Here is a 20,215-nt window from a genome sequence, read left to right on the forward strand (position 1 = left end):
AAATAAAAGTAGTTTAAGTGGTATACTTTCAAATATATTTGAATTATTGTTAAATGATTAATAAAAAATTATTGATAAAAATTCAAGTAGTTTTTTTTTACAACAAATTAGTTAACCATAATGAATACCAAAGGTAAATTCTTAAAATTTTAGAGAAAATATATTATAGCCACCTATTTAAAATTTATATTGTAAATTTTTTGACAACCAAGTGATTAAAACTAAACATTTAGGAGTCGAGAGGGAAAAAAAACTTCGGTTTGGTCCTTGTTTGAATATTTTTATTTTGGTCCTCGTTTCTATCAGAGCAAGATTTAAAAGCAAGGGAATATCACAATCACGTGATAAAAATAGAGGTCCATATGCGACGGCAGCGTTTAATACGAGATCGAAAAACAAAAAACATAATCTGTTGTTTTAAAAAAGGAAAAAAAAAAAGAAAAAGAAAAAACAGAATTTGTTATTGCGTTTACCAAACAGGAAAACAGGAGGAGGGACGGCCGAAGCCTGCAAAAAGCGAGCATAGGAATAATAAATCATAATTTATTAATTCGAATTGGAACCCTTTTTTTTGTTAAAGAAAGAAAAAGACATATAAATACATAAATAAATAAATAATATATATATATATATATAAAGAAATAAAATGATAGGCTGGAATGTTAAAATTGATAGTTTCGTAACAGAGAACAGAGCAGCGGTAGCGTAATCCCAATTTCTTCACCGAAACTTCTGTTTTAGACTTTTATCCCTTTCGAACTTTTCCTCTCTCTCGCTACTCTCTCTCTAGGATGAACATCGGCAAGACTTTGCGCCTCGGTTATTTCCCCATAGTTCTCTTCGTCCTTGTTTTCTGATATTTTGTCTTTGTTCCTTCATTTACTCTGTATTTAATCGCTTCCGTTGGTGGATTACCGAAATTTGAGGAGGGATACAGGAATGGCCGCGATTGTTCGTACCGCAGTGTCGGTGGTCGCCGCGGTGCTGATGCTTCAGGCGGCCACGGTTCTCTGCGGGTTTCCGGCCAAGCTGAGTCTGGAGAGGGCTTTTCCGACGAATCATGGGGTCGAAATGGCTCAACTCCGAGGCCGGGACCGGGCTAGACATGGTAGAATGTTGCAGTCTTCTGGTGGTGTCATTGATTTTCCTGTGGCCGGGACCTATGATCCATTTCTCGTTGGGTAAGGGAAGGGAAGGGAACGAATCTTTTTTAATTTATGCTTTTATCTATCCTTTCGAATTTTTGTTCACCTTTCCTAATTTGAACACATGTCTTGATTTTTGGAACATATTTGGGTTTTTATTCCCGATTGAAACTTCTTTATGAATCGGCTCAAATTGATGCTTTGTTGTTAGTTTAACAAATGTATAACCTCTGGTTTCTTTTTTCCAGAAATACATTATACTTCTGTTATTTTATGCCTTCTCTTTTTCCCAATTATAGTTTTAAAGAACTTGCTAGTTTTACTTTTAAATTTCCCGATATCTTTATGTATCATCAATCATCATGGCCATTGTCCATGAACTGATCTTTCAATACCTTGGGTTCCGGCTCTTTCTTGATACATTAATCACCTTATTCGCTTGCCTAAAATTTTTTGGTTGTTCTACAGGCTTTATTACACTAAAGTGCAGCTAGGTAATCCTCCGAAGGATTTCTTTGTGCAGATCGATACTGGAAGTGATGTTTTGTGGGTTAGCTGCAACTCTTGCAATGGATGCCCAGAAACTAGTGGGCTCCAGGTGATTCTGTGTTACCACGAGTTTTAAGTCCATTTTAAGCTGGTGGAAGTGTCACCAAAGGCTAAGCCCTAACCTTTTGCTGCTACAAATTTTCAATTCAGTTGTTTTCTCCCCTCACAGATTCAGCTCAATTTCTTTGATCCTGCTAGCTCATCAACAGCTTCTCCAGTCTCTTGTTCAGACCAAATTTGCGCCCTTGGAGTTCAGTCCTCTGATTCTGCCTGTTTGGGCCAGAGCAATCAATGTGCTTATGTCTTCCAGTATGGAGATGGGAGTGGAACATCGGGCTTTTACGTTAGGGACATGATGCATCTCGATATAGTAGTTGAGAGTTCTATGACTACAAATTCTTCAGCTTCAGTTGTATTTGGGTGAGCTTATGCTTCATTCGAAAACTAGTCCTACTCATCGTATGTTTTTGTACTTGTATAAACTCCTTTGGTTGGTGAATTATCATTTATTAAACAGGTGTAGTACATCACAGACTGGAGACTTGACTAAGTCGGACAGAGCAGTTGATGGAATCTTCGGGTTCGGGCAACATGACTTGTCTGTAATTTCGCAACTGTCTTCACGAGGAATAGCACCAAAAGTGTTCTCCCACTGCTTGAAAGGAGATGATAGTGGTGGGGGAATATTGGTCCTTGGCGAGATTGTGGAGCCAAATGTTGTTTATACTCCTCTAGTCCCATCACAGTACGTTTTTTCATTTCCCATCAGTAGTTGAACTCCATTTTCATTATTTTGGTCTTGAGGTGTCTCTGAGTAACTTGGTTAACCTACAATCGAAATGTCAGCATTGTAAACTTATCCGAGTATTTGAAGGTTTGGATCAAATAAAGTCCATAAGCATATGGTTTCTGATTGTTGTTGGCATTAATTTTCAGGCCCCATTATAACTTGAATCTGCAAAGCATCTCTGTTAATGGTCAAATGTTACCCATCAATCCAACTGTCTTTACAACAACCAATGGCCAAGGAACCATAGTTGACTCTGGCACTACTTTGGCATACCTTGCTGAGGAAGCTTTCAACTCTTTTGTTGTTGCTGTGAGTTTTACTTTAAGATGTTTCTCATTGTTCAAATGGTCAAAAGCACCATCATGACGCTTCATGATTCATTCATTATCATTGTTTCACACTGTTATATATATTATTTTCTTTTATAGGAAGGGTGAAGTAGACTCATCCTTGGAAGTTTAATGGATATTGAGTAATTATAACGTTTATTTATCTCTATTTTGTAACTCAGATCACGAATTTAGTTTCACAAACGACACAGCCTGTTCTTCTCAAGGGAAATCAGTGTTATATAACCTCCTCCAGGTTGATTTAATTTACTATCTACATTTCTGTTTGAAGTTTATATATACTGTGAGAATCTGACTCTTCACTTTCGTCTTTGACTATAATAACAGCATCTCTGACACATTTCCTCAAGTAAGCTTAAACTTTGCCGGTGGCGCATCGCTTGTTTTGAGACCTCAGGACTATCTCATACAACAAAGCTCTGCTGTAAGTTTATAGCCATCATTATCTGGACATTGACATTCTCATAGTTGTATAACTGTAATAGGTCATAGTTTTCCTAAAAAACACCAAATTTTCATGCCTTAGAGGTAAGAAGCATTAAATAGAATCAATTTTATTTAATCGTACCTTTATTCCCATAACTTGTATCCTGCTTTGGGAGTGGGTTTGATAAAATTTTCATTGCAGGGTGGAAATACTGTTTGGTGTGTTGGTTTCCAGAAAATCCCAGGTCAAGGGATTACAATTCTAGGAGGTGAGTTCAGGGATTTGATCTTTGAGTCTTAAAACCATTTACTAACCTAAAATAGTGACATTGCCTCTCTTTTTTCCGGCAGACCTTGTTCTAAAAGACAAAATCTTCATTTATGATTTAGCGAATCAACGAATTGGATGGGCTAACTACGACTGTGAGTTTCGACACCCCTGGTTAAAAGCGTGTTTTGACACATGGATAATGAAAATACATTCGGAACACAAATTTCTTTCCACACTCAAAACATGCACACTAGTTAATTGTACTTTGAAATCTGGAAAGGTTTTTGTGCTGTGAAATATAATTCAACCACACGAATATTATTTCCTATTGCATTAAAAACGAGGTTCACTCATCTTGCTGTGCTACATTAGACCAAAAACCAAAAACTCTTTATTTCTTTCAGATGTCAAATTATATTTTAAGTTGTTTTCAGCTTCAACTTCCAAGCAACAATGAAATCCATTCTGACATGTTTTCTCCAACATATTAGGTTCAATGTCAGTAAATGTTTCCACAGCTTCCAAGACTGGACAGAGTGAATCTGTCAACGCAGGGCAGCTCAGCGGCAGTGGCTCCGTGGAGAATCAGCCTGACGGACTTATTCTACAGCTAAGCATTCTTGTATTGTTCGTTCAATTATCCATCTTCACCAGCTTCTTCCACTCATAGCATCTAAACAAGAAAATTAGGATCTTCATTCTTTCACTGTATATTATATTCAGATGCCATCGTATAGTTATAGCCATTGAGCCGCTGAAGTTTCGTTTGTGCGCATGTCGCTCGTAATCCTTTTTTTTTTTTTTTTTTTTCATTGGTTTCTTGAATTAATATATATACAGTCCACTAGAATTGGTCTCAACTGCGTTGTAAAGTTCTTCATATGTAACTATTGGTTCTATACAAGTTTTAACTTATAAGAGCTCATACTTAATGATACATCCGAGTTGTCTGTTGTAATACAGTTACAAACCCAATGAATGGTTCTCTAGTTTGTAAACTTTGTTACGTTTACAATTTCTTCTGGGCACATAGTCAAAAGGCAACTGTGCCCATAAACTTGATATTAGGCTAAATTATAAAAAATACTTGTGAACGTTTAAAGAATCGTTAATATTAAGTTGATGCAACAGAATAAAGAATAGTACAAAACTTTTGAAATTATAGAAAGATATTCATTAGCAGAAGTGAAGGGGCATTATTAACCTTGGCGTTCTCTCAACAATAAAAGGACAAGATACATGTCAAATTACAAACAAAACCTTGGGAGTCAAATGAGCATACATTTCACAACAGTCGTCATCTCACATTTGACCACGTAAACTTCATTATGTAATACTCTGCTTTCCAGAAATTTAGCCCTCACAAAATCTTTCCTTGGTGTTAATTCACACCATTTGAAAAACAGATCATCTTTATTGATCGGTACTGGCTCGAGCATCTGCTAATCTTTCTTGCTGCATCGGTTCTGAGGTGAATCAGCAGATAATTTCTGAAAAACATTGAAAAGATGAAGTTACAATTTTTATTTAAAAAAACAAGATCAACGTGAACACTGAGAAGTTGAGAGAACTTTCCATGTTTGCAAATAAAGAAATGGGTTAAGGAAAAATAAAATTTGTTTCACTCACCTCATTTCTCTTCCAAAATAAGTGACGTGCATGAAAGAAGGGAAGACAACTCCTCTTGAGTTGCTAATCCAAAACCTTGCCATCTTATTCTACCAAATTTGTCAAGCAGGAATATATACCTAAGAGGTAAAGATGTTGGCGAAGAATAATTGTACAACATTTTAGTTTGCTAGTTTATCTGATGGAAAACAAAAAAGGAACACTACGAAATGAAATAACTCATCATACCCAGTGAGAAGATTCAGTATTTTTAGCTCTTTTCTGAAGTAATAATGGTCGCCAAATGAGTATACAACCTGCCTCTGAAGTGAATCATTTTGTGCATTGTCACTGGATTTCCTCATTAGCCGAAGAAGCACTCTCTTAATCGGGTTCCGACATAAGAACCAAGAATCTATAAATGAAACCTGACAAATGGAAATTCGAAATGCTGTTAGAGTTGGATTCGAAACATGCATACCCAAAACACCATTAATGATGAGCTGGCTAAAAGAAACATTACATTATGGACTCGGTTTCTAATTTGGTTAATCAGATGACAGCTCAAGGCCACAGCAACGGAGTTCCAATATTACATATGATAATCATACCACACACTTAGGTTTCAAATTCCAACAGAACATGGTCATCTGATGTGGCTCTAGTAATGAACAAAATTAGCAAATAGTGGGTCAAATATGATTAAATATGGAATTGCATTACCTCATATAGCTGGACATTCTTTGAACTAGAAAAGGCATCGAGAAAAGGAGCACTCCAAGAATCAATCATGGGCTGTAAGGGTAAAAGTAAGATTGTTAGTTACCAAAGTGTTGTTTGGACGAAGTAAAATATGGAAACCAAGTTCTCCAAGAATCAATCATATGCAAGCCTGCCTGTCTAAGTCTGATGAAAATTTCCAGTTCCAAGTTCTCCTTGAAGACAAAGTAAAATATGGAAACCAAAGTGTTGTTTGGACGTATTTCATGTGGAACAGTTTTTTTAAACTGTTTTATTCTCTGCTAACTTCTAAAAAAATGATTTTTTCGTTGTTTAGAGATCATTGTGCTGCATAGCCCGTGTTTTAATTGATTCTTCACCAACTAAAGACTATTTTGAGAATAAGTCAACTAAAGCAACATTTAAAAATCCACCGTCCAAATATGTTTTTCTATTTTTCTGTTTCCTATAAAAAAAAAACAAACAAAACATTTTACACCATTCCCAAACAGCATTGAAATTTGAATATGAAGTTGGCCAGCATATTTTAGTACATTGAAGTAGTCTTATATCAGAATCATATTATTTGAGATTCTGAATCTCCAAAATGTTATTCTAGGCAAAGAAAAAGGGAAAAGAAAAGTGAGACAATATCTTTCCTCATAAAATAAAATAAAAGAAAGCAATTCATTCAACCACCTGGATTTGACAGTTGACACTTTGATCAAGGACGCAAGCTTTAATTCAAACCAATTGTCTTTAAAGCCACCAATTCAAATGTTGTCAGCCACTAATCTAGAATAAACTAAAGTAAGTTGTCCCATAAGATTATGGCATATAACTGTGTTTTGTTCATTAGCCAGCTTACTGAAAGTTCAAATTCCTCTAATAGCAATAGTAATGGGAATCTGGGAGTGATAAATGACAGTTCTCTTAAATCCTAACCAATGATATAATAATATCAGTGTTTACAGGCATAATAGAGATTATTATGGACTTCTCCACATTGTATCCATGCAAACACAACTGACTATAACAAAACAAAAAACGTACCTGAGAGCTTGCCCTGAAAGAAAGACACAGTAAAGTGGCCACAGGCAAGGCCGAACTATTGGCTTCAACCACATTAGCATCAAATTTAACTGGTAGCTTCAACGTTTTAGCATCAGAGTAGCTCACTTCAAAATCCGGAAATTTTACAGCAGCCACAGCCGGAATTAGAATCTTGTTAGCTGCTGCAATCTTCAAAATCAATTTTTATTAAATAAAAATAAAGAAAATGCCTTACGCTACCATCTAAAATTAACTTGACTTCTCATCAAAATTAATATACTACCTTTCCACCGTGTTGCTTAAGCTCTGAAATATCAGCGAAGTATCCTCTGTTCATTTCATCTGCACTGTCACAATTTAAATCAACAAAGCTTGTTGATACTTTTCGGTCTCAATTAAAACTTGCCGATAACTTTGTACTGAAACTTACAGCCGAGCGCGCTCTTTCTCAATGGCTGTTTTGTTTCCAAGCTGCAAAAATCCGAAAAAGAGAAACTTAATTTGAAGAATTACGCTCTGCATTCCTGAATAATTGCCTCAAGAAGAATCTAATACATATGACGGCCATGGACGTACATTTCCTCTAGTCCTAAGAAACATAACTGAGCAATCATTTAAATAAATTCGCATCAGATGGTGTCGGCCATGTGTTATTGAGTATCTTACAACCACATAAAGTAAAAATTCTTTGTCGAAAGAGCAACCAAAGAAGAAAAAAAAGGTCAAATCATCCAACATGTTCGTCAAATAAATTTCGTTACATTTTCTCAAAACCTAATGGATGTTAAAAAAAGCAATCAAGGTACCTGATAAATGTCGAGGAATCGGTTGGAAATCAGGTGAGACAAATGCTGCGAAGGAAAAACAAGGAATTTTTCCTGGTAACCAGAGAGCTGCATAGTTAAAGAAGCTCGAATCGAGCAAGCATGAGGTATTAATCGCTTCAATCCAAACATATCTCTGATCGATCCGGCTCCTCTCCGGGGTTTCTCCCTCACACTTTCTGTTGAGCCTCTGATGAACCCTAATCGGAGAACTGTACGGTCATCTCTGTGCTCCGCTAGACTGGTCTGATCCTGAGTTACACCGGTGGGTTGGACGTTGATGCGTAATGCCCGAATCAATAATTGGGCCTGGCCCAACATCACCCAATGTCGATAGCCTGTTGGCCCATTTTTAGATTCTTATTGGGCTAATTACAGAAGCTCTACCATTTTGGGCTCCAGCCCAATAGTGACTTCATAAAATAAAGTTTTTTTATTTTTATTTTTTTTAACAAGTTGGGGAATTCAAATTGAATTCATGACTTCTTTGAGAGGGATTGAGGACTGCTGAGCTAAGCTCGCAAGGTTTTATTTTATTATAATAACCATAGTGAGATTTTGAAATGTGAAAATAAAAAATACAAATAAAAATATACATAATTCAGGATATTATTCAACCTAACCAAAAAAATAAAAATAAAAATAAAAAGAAGAAGAAGTAGAGGAGTAAATTGACTCACTTTTCTAATATTAAGGAATTGGATAAAAACATTTATAAAAATATAAAAACAAAATATTATTATCGGGCATAGTATTCACGAAACATGGCACGAGACATTTGTCGCGCATAAAATAGGATTGGCCCGTCCAAAATTCGATTGCTTTGCAAAACAAGTTCAAAATCAACATGAATTCGTAGAATGAAGGGAGTATACAATTGAGACGCAAGGAACCAATTTCCTAATTATAAATGTATCAATCAATCCGCTACCATTCTTTCTCTACTATCATTTCATTTAAACTTTTTTTGTTTATTTTTTGATGTAGGTAAAAACAATTAATTTGAGCTTAGAACGAAATCCTTAAATCAACTAAAATTTATCAATTGAACTGTTGTCCCACTTGAATCAATCACTATGTTAATTGAAAAGATATTATACAAATATATAAGATAAGTCATATTTTCTTTATACAATTAAACATCGACCGTTATGATATAATTTTAAAAGTAGACTTCAACTGATAAAAAATGATTTCATTCCAACAAAAAGAAAAAGTAAAATGAGCAATAGATTTTGGTCAAACATTTTGAATGATTCACTAGGTTTGGGCCACACATAGAGCGCATGGAGTATGCTGCCATCATTGCCCAAACAAATGGTTTACACCAAACTTGAAATGGAACCCTAAAAGAATTTGGTCCCAACAATGGAAAATTTCTGACCATATTTCTGCCTCTCAAGTTCTCAACTCACTATAATCACCAGCAACATTCTCTGTTTCTGTCATTTTCCCAAGAAAATATGTTCCATTGTCATTTTCCTGAGAAACTTCTTGAATCACTGATGTTGAAGCTTTTATTGCCTTGTTTCTTTCTTGAATATCATACAACTTTAGAAGCTGTGTCTGTGGAGACAATTTTTGTTGGTTTGATTCCTTTTGACTACGTCCAAACAAAGTCATTTAACTTTAATATTTTTAATCTTTATTCATTCGAAATCCACTTTTCATTACCGAAATATAATTGATTAATCTGAAATTTCCGAATTGCACTTGAAGTCTATCCAAATAATTGTATGAAATTAGATCAAGTGTATCATGAGTTACGAGAAATATAGTGCAACATGTATAAATCTTCATGTATTCCAACAAGGGGTGAAGCCAGCAATTTTGCGAGGGAGGGACAAAATTTTGTGATCTTTCATTTAAAAAAATTGAGAGGAAAACTCCACAATCTTTCTAAGTATTTCGTTTTCGGTTAAAAAATACATTCAGCACTTATATTTTTACTAGTACTTTCACTAAAGTAACAATTTAGTTTTTAAAACTTTAATTTGTAACGATTTAGTCTCTCTACTTTCATTAAAATAATGATTTAGTCCCTGAACTTTAGTTTATCATAATTTAGTCCCTCTAGTTTAAAATTTGTACCAATATAGGTTCTATCAGTGAAAAATCTTATCAAATTAAGTGTTAAGTTTTATAAAATAATCATTAAATCTTTGTAATTTATAAACATATTTGGTCCCTATTCGTTTATCAATCTTTATATATATCCCTCTAGTTTAAAATTTGTACCAACTAAATCGTTACTTTACCGAAAGTTGTTTTTTAATCTTCATTCTTTTTAAGTTGCGGCAAACTAAGGGAGGGCAATCGCCCCTCGTTACTTATTCACTCCGCTCTTGATTCGAATCACCCAATATAACATAACATCAAGTGATGTGTTGTTTATTACATCAAAACCCTACCCAATTCCTATTCTTGCTGACTATGACTATTGGAGTGATCACAACACAAGTGAATGGAATTGGAACTGCCAATAGTGTTGTTTAATTTCAAACCCAAAGCCCTTTTTCAAAAGTGATTTGTTATTGCTATGTGGAATCTTCATGATTTTAAGTGATGAGGAATGGGGTTCATCTGGACTGACAATATTCTTTGAGATGATGGCATATGGGGTTCTTAGAAGATGCATGTAGCTATGTAAGCCAATTCTAGGACAGAATGAAGTGGGTTGAATTAGAACTGGATAAGAAAGTCATCAAAAACTGTAGCTTCTGCTCTTGAGTGGAGCACTGCTATAATGATCTCTGAGCATGCTGTTGAAAGCAGCACTTTGTGAGGATGTGATCAAGTTTTTCTTTTCTAGCATTTCCAATATATGAAGAAAAAAGAAAAGTAATACAAAGTTAAGAAGAAGAAGAAGAAGAAGAAGAAGAAGAAGAAGAAGATAATCTGGCAACTCACAACTGAAAGCAAAAAGAGAAGCAGTTTTAAGCCATTGAGATTTTGAAGTAGTTCAACAAATTTCCACTTCCAATATTACTTCCTACATTATGCTTTCCAAAAGATCTTCAAGAGTTAATAAGAGGGTCCAAAACCACATAATGAACTTGATGGATCCCGAACACTGACGATATATTGAAATATAAAAAGATAGAATAGTCAAAATAACTCCCAAGTAATTTGAGGTACTTGGATTCTCCCTACTCTTGAGTATTCTTACTCAAGCCGAAACCATACTCATTAATTACTTACCTTCATTCTTAACCCCTCACTAATTACTTACCTTCATTCTTAACCCCTCACTGTATTTATAACCAAACTCCCAACCCAATTACTAATATATCCTTGATACCTTAATAATATCCCTAAGCTATCCTAATAACAATCCCATGAGAACTCACATCCCTCTTTCTCTCTTTGGTATCCATTTAGATTTGGATTCATGAGGCATCCACTAACCAGAGGCACCCATTATTAAAGCCAGATGAATGGTTGACTTGCTTTCAATTCATGCTTTTAAGTTCCAAGTGAAGGACACTATCAACACCATCATTTCCAAGTTTTATTTATTTATTTATTATGTTTCTTCTAAGTAGGGAAGAAAATAAGGCAGGACCAGTTATTAAGAATCTTTCATGACTCTGAAAATGGATTTTCACATTCTTTGATGGAGTCGATACAAGTTCATAAATTTATTTTTCAATGGCATACATATCATGCTTTTCATCTCCTTGTGAGTTCTGTTTGATGATGAAGAAAAGGAGAAAAAAATATTCTTCCAAAATAGCCTGCTCCTTAATCACCATTTTGTGTGGTTTTTCTATTGTTTGGACCTCTCAAGATCAGCATAGTACTCACTGATCCATCCTTTAATGATGCTAACCTCTGTCTCTCTCTGTTGCACTAGCCATTGCGGATCGGTTTCATTTGCGCGTAAAATGTCCAAGCAATGGGACCCTGAAAAATTTGAAACATATCAGCCCCAACAAAACAAACCTTTGGAGTTAAAATTTATGACTATGAATCAAAGGAAAAAGATGGAGCTAAAAATAACATGGAAGAAACCATCTGAGAATGTTAAACAATGGCATGTCCAATGCACTGATCAGTGTACTGGTATTTAATAAATACCAACAAGGATCTTTCTTTAACAGAGAAGTCAAGGAGTTACCATTAACTGTATGGATCGCAAGGAGACTGCCAGATAAGTTGTGCAATACTCTGTATTCACAGAGAGAAAGAGATCAGAGATCTAAGATTAAGGAAAAGTAAAATTTACTCTTCTTTGTGTGTTTAGGATTTAAGTTTACCCGCCACTGCTATAAGGATCTCTAAGTCCATTGGAAAAAATGATGTTGCTGCCAAATCTCTGAAGGATTAGTTTTATGTCCTGCAATTTAAATTTAGACAAGAAAGAGGAGATAAATGAAAGCCATTTTTGCAATAATTTGTTCTCAATGAAACAGTTGAGAATTGACTGTTAAAAAAGGAGATGGTTGAAATGCATACATGGCCTCCATAATAGGTGGTGACCCAGTGAGGCCTTGGAGGGACACGGTAAAACTGACTGCAGTAATTTTTGAAACTTCTAAGGTCAAAAGTGTACGGTGGAAACATAGTATCATTGCCTGTGCTTATTGGCATCACCATCTCACTGCATTTCTGAGTACACAAAGAAGCTTCTTCAGTGTATATATTATAAGCAATCATGATCGTCAGTACTCATTTCATTTTTTTTTACAAGTTTGAATTTGATTGACATGTTAGTTTGATCAGACAAACTTTGAGGATTCCTCCTTTTTTTTTTTTTTTAATACACATATATAATTTCACCAGCATTGTCAAAAGTAGAAATCAAAAGTGAAAAATACTATCAAAGACCTTTGTATTTTATTTTATTTGGAATTAAAAGGAGGGGTTATAATGAAGCCTATTTTACATCTCTTTACATGCTTTTCCATCTGCTAAGTCTGATACAGCTTTTTACATGCTTTTCCATCTGCTAAATCTACAGAACAAAGCTTCCTTTCTTTTCCTTTCATGTAATCTCAGTAACAACAATACTGAACTGAACCTTTTGAATTGAAGTGGTCAATTTACTGCTCAAGTATGTGAATCAGAGAGCATTTATTTGGTTTATTACTCATATATTGTTGCCTTTAATATAAAATTTACCTGCCATCTCCAGCCTATATCAGTTTCAGTTTCATTTCTGGGCCCAAGATTATAACAGGAAAGATTTCCTTTATAAGCGAATACACCTGCAGCTATTTTACTAAGAATTCCACTTCTGGAATCAGCTCCGTCAATGCCACCACAAATCCTGGTGACTGGATATCTTGGCGGGTGGTTGTATTGAGCTGAACTGGCATACATAGACCACAAGTAGTCTTCCAGCTGAGATGAACTATTCAGAGGACTAGAACATGGAGAAGCCACAAAACAAAACAAAAGATGTGAAGAACAGTTTTCTTTAACTTCAAATTTGGATATTAGAAACCATTTTTGCACCTGCATGCTTTGAACTCTTTGCTGAGAAAGGAAAGGCCACTAGGCTTAGAAGCAACCACTTCAATTTCGGACCAGGATTCTTGAATGGTTTCATAGCAAGTCTCACTAACTTCCTGCAACCTCATTCACATATTTGTGTTTCAAATTATCAAAAATTAAAAAAGGGAATGCATGATTTTAGGATCTTACTCTAAAATCCTTGGTCACAATAGAATAATATCCATTCTGTGGTTTGATATCATCAAAGTAAAGAATTGGAGCTGAAGATGCCAGAGCTCCTAGTGTCACATGAGGATATTTAAGACGAAACCATGCAGCCAACACTGAATACATAAGAATATATAATCTGTTATATATACTGGATAAGTAGAGCTTGAGGACTTTGAATGAGGAAGTTACTTACTTCCTCCATATGATCCACCAATAACAATTACTGGAGAATGTTTAGCATGTAACTTTTTTTTTATATGCATAAGAACGGCTGCATAATCTGCTATTGCTTGAGCTGAGTTGAAATAGCCTAGAGTGCTCGCATTCTTTAATGCTTCCTGCCTTGATCCAAATGGTATTGATTTCCCATAATATCGATGCTAACAGGAAAACAATGAGTCTTAGACCACAACCAAATTCTGTAAAAATCCTAAAGAAACAAATATAGACTAAACTGGTATAGGTTAGCTTTTACCTCGATATAAACGAGAAGAGCATCAAACTTAACCGCATTATCAGTCATGAATCCTATAACATCCAAATCGTCCTCCAATGGACCTTCAGCACCCAAGTAGGCAAGAATTGGTGCGCTGGAATTGGCACCACCCCAGTACCTAAAGTTGATTATATATCTGTGAGGGAAACTTGTGTAGCTATCAGGCCTATAGTTGAAGTGATCTAGCGTCTGATTGTAGTAAAATGTCTTGAAATCATCTGAAACAGGTGAAGACTTAGCTTCATCATTATGTAGAAAACTTCTGCCTATTGGACTCAGCCTTGGGATTCTAAATTGTGTTTGTGTTGCAGTGACACAGGTCGAAAGGATGATAAATATAAAAGGGAGACATGGGGATGAAAACATGGGAAAGCTCATGGCAGGGTCTTTGTTTTGGTAATTCTTGGACTTGGTTTTCTCAAACAAAGAGCTCCTTTATATAACAAAAAGTTTCCGGTGTTTGTTTTGATTCTCAAACTGCCTTTTGAGCAAATAGTCTGAAGCAATCAAATGATTTAGCTTACAACTCACAACTTGTCACTAATAGTAATAGATGTTGATATAATTGGTGAGTATAAACACGTTTTTCCATAGGAGAAGCTTACGTGAAAATACTAGCTCTTATTTTAAGGTATTCTAGGCCAAATAAAAATTTCATCTCTTTGGTGTCCATTAAGATTTCCATTACTCATTCACTGATCATAAGCACTGCGTTAAAGCCAGTGGAATGGTTGACTTGATTTGCTTGTAATTCATAAAGGCAAGAAACTTATAGAGATTTCATCTGCATAAAATGCTTCAAGTGCCACCAAATATAGGCATTAACAAAAAAAGCATCATTTCCAAATATGCAATAAAATTGTGGTCCCTTCTCAAACTTTTGCCTTCGTTGTTCTAAAACCAATTCAAGATTCTTCACGTTTGTTTTGATTAGTTCTATAGTAGTGCCTTCAGACCAATAAAGAAAATGAAAAAGCATAATCTTACACGAGCATGATGGCAACAACTTTAAAAATCACAAGATAGAAGCTTACAGAGAAGATATAAATACAGCAAGAATCTTTTATTTCTCATTCTTTGGTGGGTCATTACAAGTTCAAATTTTCAAATGATAGCTCAAATAGAAAGCATATCATGCTTTTCATTCCCTTTTGTAGGTTCTTTCTAATGGAGAAGAAGAGCAACAGAAATGTATCTCTACAAACTAGAGTGTCTTCCATCACCTTTGAGGAAGTTTTCTATTGTTTGTTCTTTGCTAGATCAACATAATACTTACTGATCCATTCTTTAATGATACCAACCTCAATCTTTCTCTGTGTCACCAACCAATCTGGATCAGTTTCATTTGCGCGAAGGATGTCTAAGCAATGAGACCCTACAAAATTCAAAATGTGGTCAGAACAAAACAAGACTCGCCTATTAATTTCCTCATAAAACTGTTTCTAGTATTATTTTTTGTGCCAGACAAACTTAAAGTAATAACTCATTATACTACACATATAACTATTAACAATTATTGCTAGTGTTATGATATAGGATGAAGTTTTAATTGGAAATCAAAGGAAAATAAAAAACTAGGGCCAATTGTAAAACCAATGAATCATAATCCTCCAAGATACAAAAGTTCTATATCTGGAATGGCTTTAAATGACAACGACAAACTTAGATAGCACAGAATTTAAAGCATTACCATTAGCTGTATAAACTGCAGGGAGACTGTCTGATATATTGTATAATACCCTGGTGTCAGAAAGAGGCAGATAATTAAGCAAAGTAACAGTTATCATCTTTATCTATTAGTGGGGATTGCTATTATGTTTACCCGCCAATACTATAAGGATCTTTGAGTCCATTGGAAAAAATGATGTTGCTACCAAATCCCTGAAGGATGAGTTGTATATCCTACAATTTAAATATAGAAAGAAAACGAACCCGAATTAATTCTTTTTTTCTTTTTTTCTTAGTACAAAACCTGAACTAATTCTTGTAGATAAGGAAATAATTATGTTTTCAATGAACTATTAAGAATTCCCGTTAAAAAGGAAAGATGTAGCAGTTGGAATGCATACATGGCCTCCATAGTAGGTGGTAACCCAATGAGGCCTGGGAGGGACACCATATAATTGATTGCAGTAACTGATGAAGCTTCCAAGGTTAAAAGGGTATGGTGGAAACATATCATTGTCTGAACTTATTGGCATCACCATCTCACTGCATGTCTGAGAACAAAAAGAAACTCTTCAATGTATAAACAATCACCACCATGAATATTGTTTGCATTCTTTTGTCAAGTTTGAAGTTTGATTGATATGTTAACTTGATTGGCTTTTACAAAGGAAAAACAAGTAAGTCTTGTCTTCGCACTTCTAGCTTCCAACTTTTTTTCAAATTCAAAAGAATAGGAGTTTTCATTTTATATTTTTTTTATCCTTTCAATTTCTTCTTTTCATTTCCAGAACTTCAAATTTTACCAACATATTTGAATGTAGAAATCAAAGGGGAAACATATATCAACGCACGTGCTTTTGGAAAAAAAAATATATAAAACGGTTATCAAAGAAGCCTAAACTCCTTTTTGTATTTCCAACTTTACATCTTCTCTATGAAGACAAGTAAATCTCAGGTGAAGGAGGTCCAAGACCACTTTCTACATGCTGATTCTCCACCGGTTGAGCCTACCAGACTTAATTCCCTTTTTCTTTTTTCCTTTCATGTAATCTTAATGTAATCTTACTATTTCTTATCTCATATTTTCTTTGATTGCTTATTTATTTGTGTTAGCACGTTAGGTCTGATTGAATAACAACCTAAATTTCGAAGAAAAACAAAAGAGAACAAATTACTGAGTTAAACTTTCTGGTGATCACTTTACTATAAGAAAATATACATGTGAATCAGAAGCTCTTATTTGGTTTATTTTATATATACGGTTGTCTCCAGGAGAAATTTTACCTGCCATCTCCATCCTACATCAGTTTCAGTTGCATTTCTGGGCTCATTAATATAACAAGACAAATTCCCTCTGTAAGCAAATACACCTGCAGCTATTTTGCTAATTATTCCATTTCCAGAAGAAGCTCTGTCAATGGCACCACATATCCTGGTGACGGGATATTTTGGCGGGTGGTTATATTGGGCTGCAGTGGCGTACACAGACCACAGGTAGTCTTCTAGCTCAGAGGAACTTCTTAAAGGACTAGAAAATGGAGAGAGAAGAAAGGGAGAAACAAAACAAAACAAAAAGATGTTAAGTACAGCAATCCAACTTCATCGAATTTGGACTAGAGAAAATTTTACCACCGGCATGTTTTGAACTCCTGGTCAAGAATGGAAAGGCCATTAGGCTGAGAAGCAACCGTTTCAATTTCAGACCATGATTTCTTAATAGCTTCATAGCAAGTCTCACTGACTCCCTGCAAAGTCAGTTCACATATTTGTAATTCAAAACATAAAAAAACAGATATAAAAAGAAACGGAAGCAGGATTTCAACTTCTTACTCTAAAATCCTTGGTGACAACACTGTAGTATCCATTCTGTGGTGTGATATCATCAAAGTAAAGTATTGGAGCTGAAGATGCCAGAGCTCCTAGTGCCACATGAGGATATTTAAGACGGAACCATGTAGCCAACACTGACACAAAAAATACAAGCATGTCCTATAAGATACTGGATGTAATAGAGTTTGAGGACTATGAATGAGAGACTACTTACTTCCACCATATGATCCACCAATAACAATCACGGGAGAATAGTTAGCATCAAGCTCTTTTTTTATATGTATAAGAATGGCTGCATAATCTGCTATTGCTTGTGCTGAGTTAAAGTATCCAAGAGTGTTTGCGTTTCTAAGTGCTTCTTCCCTTGATCCAAATGGTATTGATTTTCCATAGTACCGATGCTGGCAAGAAGACAGTGGGCCTTAGTCCGTAACTAAATTCTTTAGAAACTCTGAAATAACAAATATGAATTAAAGACCAGAGTGTGTTAGACTTTACCTCAATATAAATTAGAAGAGCATTGAACTGAATGGCATTATCCGTCGTAAACCCAATAGCATCCAAATCGTCATCTATTGGTGCTTCAGCACCTAAGTAAGCAAGAATTGGAGCGCTCGAATTTGCACCACCCCAATGCTTGAAGTTGATTATATATCTTTGAGGGAATGTTATGTAGCTTTCAGGCCTATAGTTGAAATGATCGAGTGTTTGATTGTAATAGAATGTCTTGAAGTCATCAGAAGGAGGTGATTCCAGAGCTTTAGAATGATGTAGAAACTTTTCACCAATAGGACTAAGCCTTGGGATCCTAAACTGCAAAGCAGTGACAGAGGTTGAGAGAAAGAAAAGTAAAAAAGAGATCCATGGGGAAGAGAACATTGGAAACCTCATGCCAGGATGCTTGTTATGATAATATTTCAAGCTTAGTCATTTGTAGCAAATAAAGCCATATATAGCAAATACTTTCCCCTTTTTATTTAGCAAACTGACTTTGAGTATATGCTGACACAGCATAACAGACAGTTATCAAATGGTTTAGCTCACAAGCTCCAACTTATAATCAAAATTAAACATATTTTAATATAATAAGTGGGTGAAGCCCCCAAGGGCAGCTCAATTGGCAAAGACTTGGGACATACTGACTTAGAAGTCTCAAGTTTGAACCTTCTATTGGACTTGATACCAAAAACCCTTGATGTCTCTTGAGTTCGGGCCTTTGGACGGGTGCGGGTGACCCTGGGCATAGGGGAGCAAAGTTTCGACTCCCAATTATATAATATATGCGTGTATATATATATATATAAAATAAGTGGGTGACCAAGTTTGTGCCATTGAAGAAGTCTTTGTAAAAACGTCTGTCCTTATGTTGAAATGACTTGGAGGTGCAGTGACATTCCAGAGAAAGCGAAAGGCATTGACAATGAAAATTATTCAAGTATCAAACAGTACACATTGCCCATTTGGCAGCCCAGATGTAAGTGAAACGCCATGAAATTATGTTAGCATGCTCACATTGACTAATTTTCTCGTATTAGTTTAAGGAATTTGATAGATATGTATGACTGAATCAATACAACCATGGAGAAACAGATCATTTTGCAATTGGAAGCTTCGCAAAACTATTCTACATGTAAACAAATGGAGGATGATGTAATATGGATTGAATATTTTTTAATAAACTCGTTCAACATTATGACTGATCAAATGCTATAGTTTTTTTAATAGGAGAACAAATTGGATGGAATTGAAAAGAAAGTCAGTTTGAGCGCGTAAACAATTGAATATAAGAAGAAACAGAACCACAAGAGACAGAAATTTCACCTTGATATCTCCTCCACGAATGTGCTGCAATCAGAAGACGGTAGGTATCAACAAGAAAAAATCTTCTACTTTCCCGGGAAACAAACAGAAACCAGAATTGAAGATGAACTTGGGAAGAGTTGAATCTTGCTCTTACCTTCGGCGTGCGTTTGTATTTGAAATAAAAAATGACGAATAAATACTCGGTTGTATGCCGTAGGCTCGCACAATACAATATTGAAATTACCGTTTCATTCCTTTTTCATTTATTTGGTTTTTTTTTTTTTTGAGTTATTGGGTAACTTTTTAAAAAGAAAAAAAAAATCTAAAAACAAAATTGTTTTTGAAATAAAATGCCAAGTTTTATTATTTTTTTTCCCAAAAAAATCAAAATTAAATAAATTACTTCTAAAATAATTATTTAGTAGTTTTCTATTCATCACTTTATCAAAGCTTGTCATCAATTTAATATACAATAGTTTTCAATCTCGGTCAATTGTGAAATATGATAAGAAAATGATGCAACGAAAGAAAGTTGTTTTTTTTCCTTTTTTAATATTTTTAAATTCAAATTTGTTTCTGAATTGCAAGAGACTTTTCTTCTAGCACAACAAAACATAGAGAAAATACAACACAACCAAATTGTAAAAATACTTTATATCTCGTTTCCAAGTTAAAATTGACAAAAAAGAATATTTTTAGGTGGATTACCACTAAAAATTAATTTGTAAACTTTTTATTTCTTTTACTTATCAAAACTTTAATGATAATCACTAAAAGATAGATGTTGACTCGTCATCACCTAAATATAATTTTTATCATATATACTTTTTGTATTCATTGTTTAGCGATACCAACAACCTCAGTCTTTCTTTGCACCACCAACCATTTAGGATCAGTTTTAGCCGCCCGTAGGAGGTCTAAACAATGAGATCCTATATATAGATTTCAAAATGTATTAGTCAAAACAAAATAAGCTTTATAATCAATTAGTCATTAACAATTATAAATTGCT

General features: G+C 34.8%; 4 protein-coding genes across 7 annotated transcripts; 1 reads left to right on the plus strand and 3 right to left on the minus strand.

Moving 5' to 3' along the window:
• The first annotated feature begins 665 nt into the window (after nucleotides 1-665).
• Nucleotides 666-4,468, plus strand: LOC111011299 (Eukaryotic aspartyl protease family protein). Of its 2 annotated transcripts, XM_022285007.2 has the most exons (10): nucleotides 667-1,181; nucleotides 1,614-1,743; nucleotides 1,864-2,114; nucleotides 2,212-2,439; nucleotides 2,631-2,793; nucleotides 2,996-3,069; nucleotides 3,162-3,258; nucleotides 3,463-3,529; nucleotides 3,612-3,683; nucleotides 4,023-4,468. In XM_022285007.2, exons 1-10 carry the CDS (start codon nucleotides 940-942, stop codon nucleotides 4,199-4,201), a joined length of 1,503 nt encoding a protein of 500 aa, XP_022140699.2. In that variant the 5' UTR covers nucleotides 667-939; the 3' UTR covers nucleotides 4,202-4,468. The 2 variants fall into 2 exon arrangements, with proteins under 2 accessions (XP_087976738.1, XP_022140699.2); XM_088120612.1 differs by lacking the exon at nucleotides 3,612-3,683 and having other exon boundaries at nucleotides 666-1,181.
• Nucleotides 4,469-4,654: 186 nt separating this feature from the next.
• LOC111011334 (ATPase complex subunit) lies at nucleotides 4,655-7,999 on the minus strand. Of its 2 annotated transcripts, none has more exons than XM_022285053.2 (8): nucleotides 7,719-7,999; nucleotides 7,343-7,383; nucleotides 7,196-7,259; nucleotides 6,913-7,101; nucleotides 5,863-5,934; nucleotides 5,389-5,567; nucleotides 5,161-5,279; nucleotides 4,655-5,021 (listed from the first exon to the last, which is right to left on the minus strand). In XM_022285053.2, the coding sequence occupies exons 1-7, from the start codon at nucleotides 7,866-7,868 to the stop codon at nucleotides 5,162-5,164; spliced, it is 813 nt and encodes a 270-aa protein (XP_022140745.1). In that variant the 5' UTR covers nucleotides 7,869-7,999; the 3' UTR covers nucleotides 4,655-5,021; nucleotide 5,161. The 2 variants fall into 2 exon arrangements, with proteins under 2 accessions (XP_022140745.1, XP_022140746.1); XM_022285054.2 differs by having other exon boundaries at nucleotides 7,196-7,254; nucleotides 7,719-7,817.
• Nucleotides 8,000-11,304: 3,305 nt separating this feature from the next.
• LOC111011265 (uncharacterized) lies at nucleotides 11,305-14,472 on the minus strand. The gene is made up of 9 exons (XM_022284972.2): nucleotides 13,882-14,472; nucleotides 13,600-13,786; nucleotides 13,386-13,519; nucleotides 13,197-13,309; nucleotides 12,861-13,104; nucleotides 12,195-12,347; nucleotides 11,996-12,075; nucleotides 11,857-11,906; nucleotides 11,305-11,642 (listed from the first exon to the last, which is right to left on the minus strand). The coding sequence occupies exons 1-9, from the start codon at nucleotides 14,278-14,280 to the stop codon at nucleotides 11,506-11,508; spliced, it is 1,497 nt and encodes a 498-aa protein (XP_022140664.1). The 5' UTR covers nucleotides 14,281-14,472; the 3' UTR covers nucleotides 11,305-11,505.
• On the minus strand, nucleotides 13,982-18,330 carry LOC111011266 (uncharacterized). 2 transcript variants are annotated; one of them, XM_088120613.1, is made up of 10 exons: nucleotides 17,899-18,330; nucleotides 17,615-17,801; nucleotides 17,401-17,534; nucleotides 17,203-17,315; nucleotides 16,855-17,098; nucleotides 15,972-16,121; nucleotides 15,725-15,804; nucleotides 15,593-15,642; nucleotides 15,204-15,277; nucleotides 13,982-14,120 (listed from the first exon to the last, which is right to left on the minus strand). In XM_088120613.1, exons 1-10 carry the CDS (start codon nucleotides 18,289-18,291, stop codon nucleotides 14,085-14,087), a joined length of 1,461 nt encoding a protein of 486 aa, XP_087976739.1. In that variant the 5' UTR covers nucleotides 18,292-18,330; the 3' UTR covers nucleotides 13,982-14,084. The 2 variants fall into 2 exon arrangements, with proteins under 2 accessions (XP_087976739.1, XP_022140665.1); XM_022284973.2 differs by lacking the exon at nucleotides 13,982-14,120 and having other exon boundaries at nucleotides 14,933-15,277.
• Between the last annotated feature and the right edge of the window lie 1,885 nt (nucleotides 18,331-20,215).

The sequence above is a fragment of the Momordica charantia genome (assembly GCF_013281855.1).
Source record: "Momordica charantia cultivar OHB3-1 chromosome 2 unlocalized genomic scaffold, Mcharantia_2.0 BLBB01000002.1, whole genome shotgun sequence".
Lineage (NCBI taxonomy): Eukaryota > Viridiplantae > Streptophyta > Magnoliopsida > Cucurbitales > Cucurbitaceae > Momordica > Momordica charantia.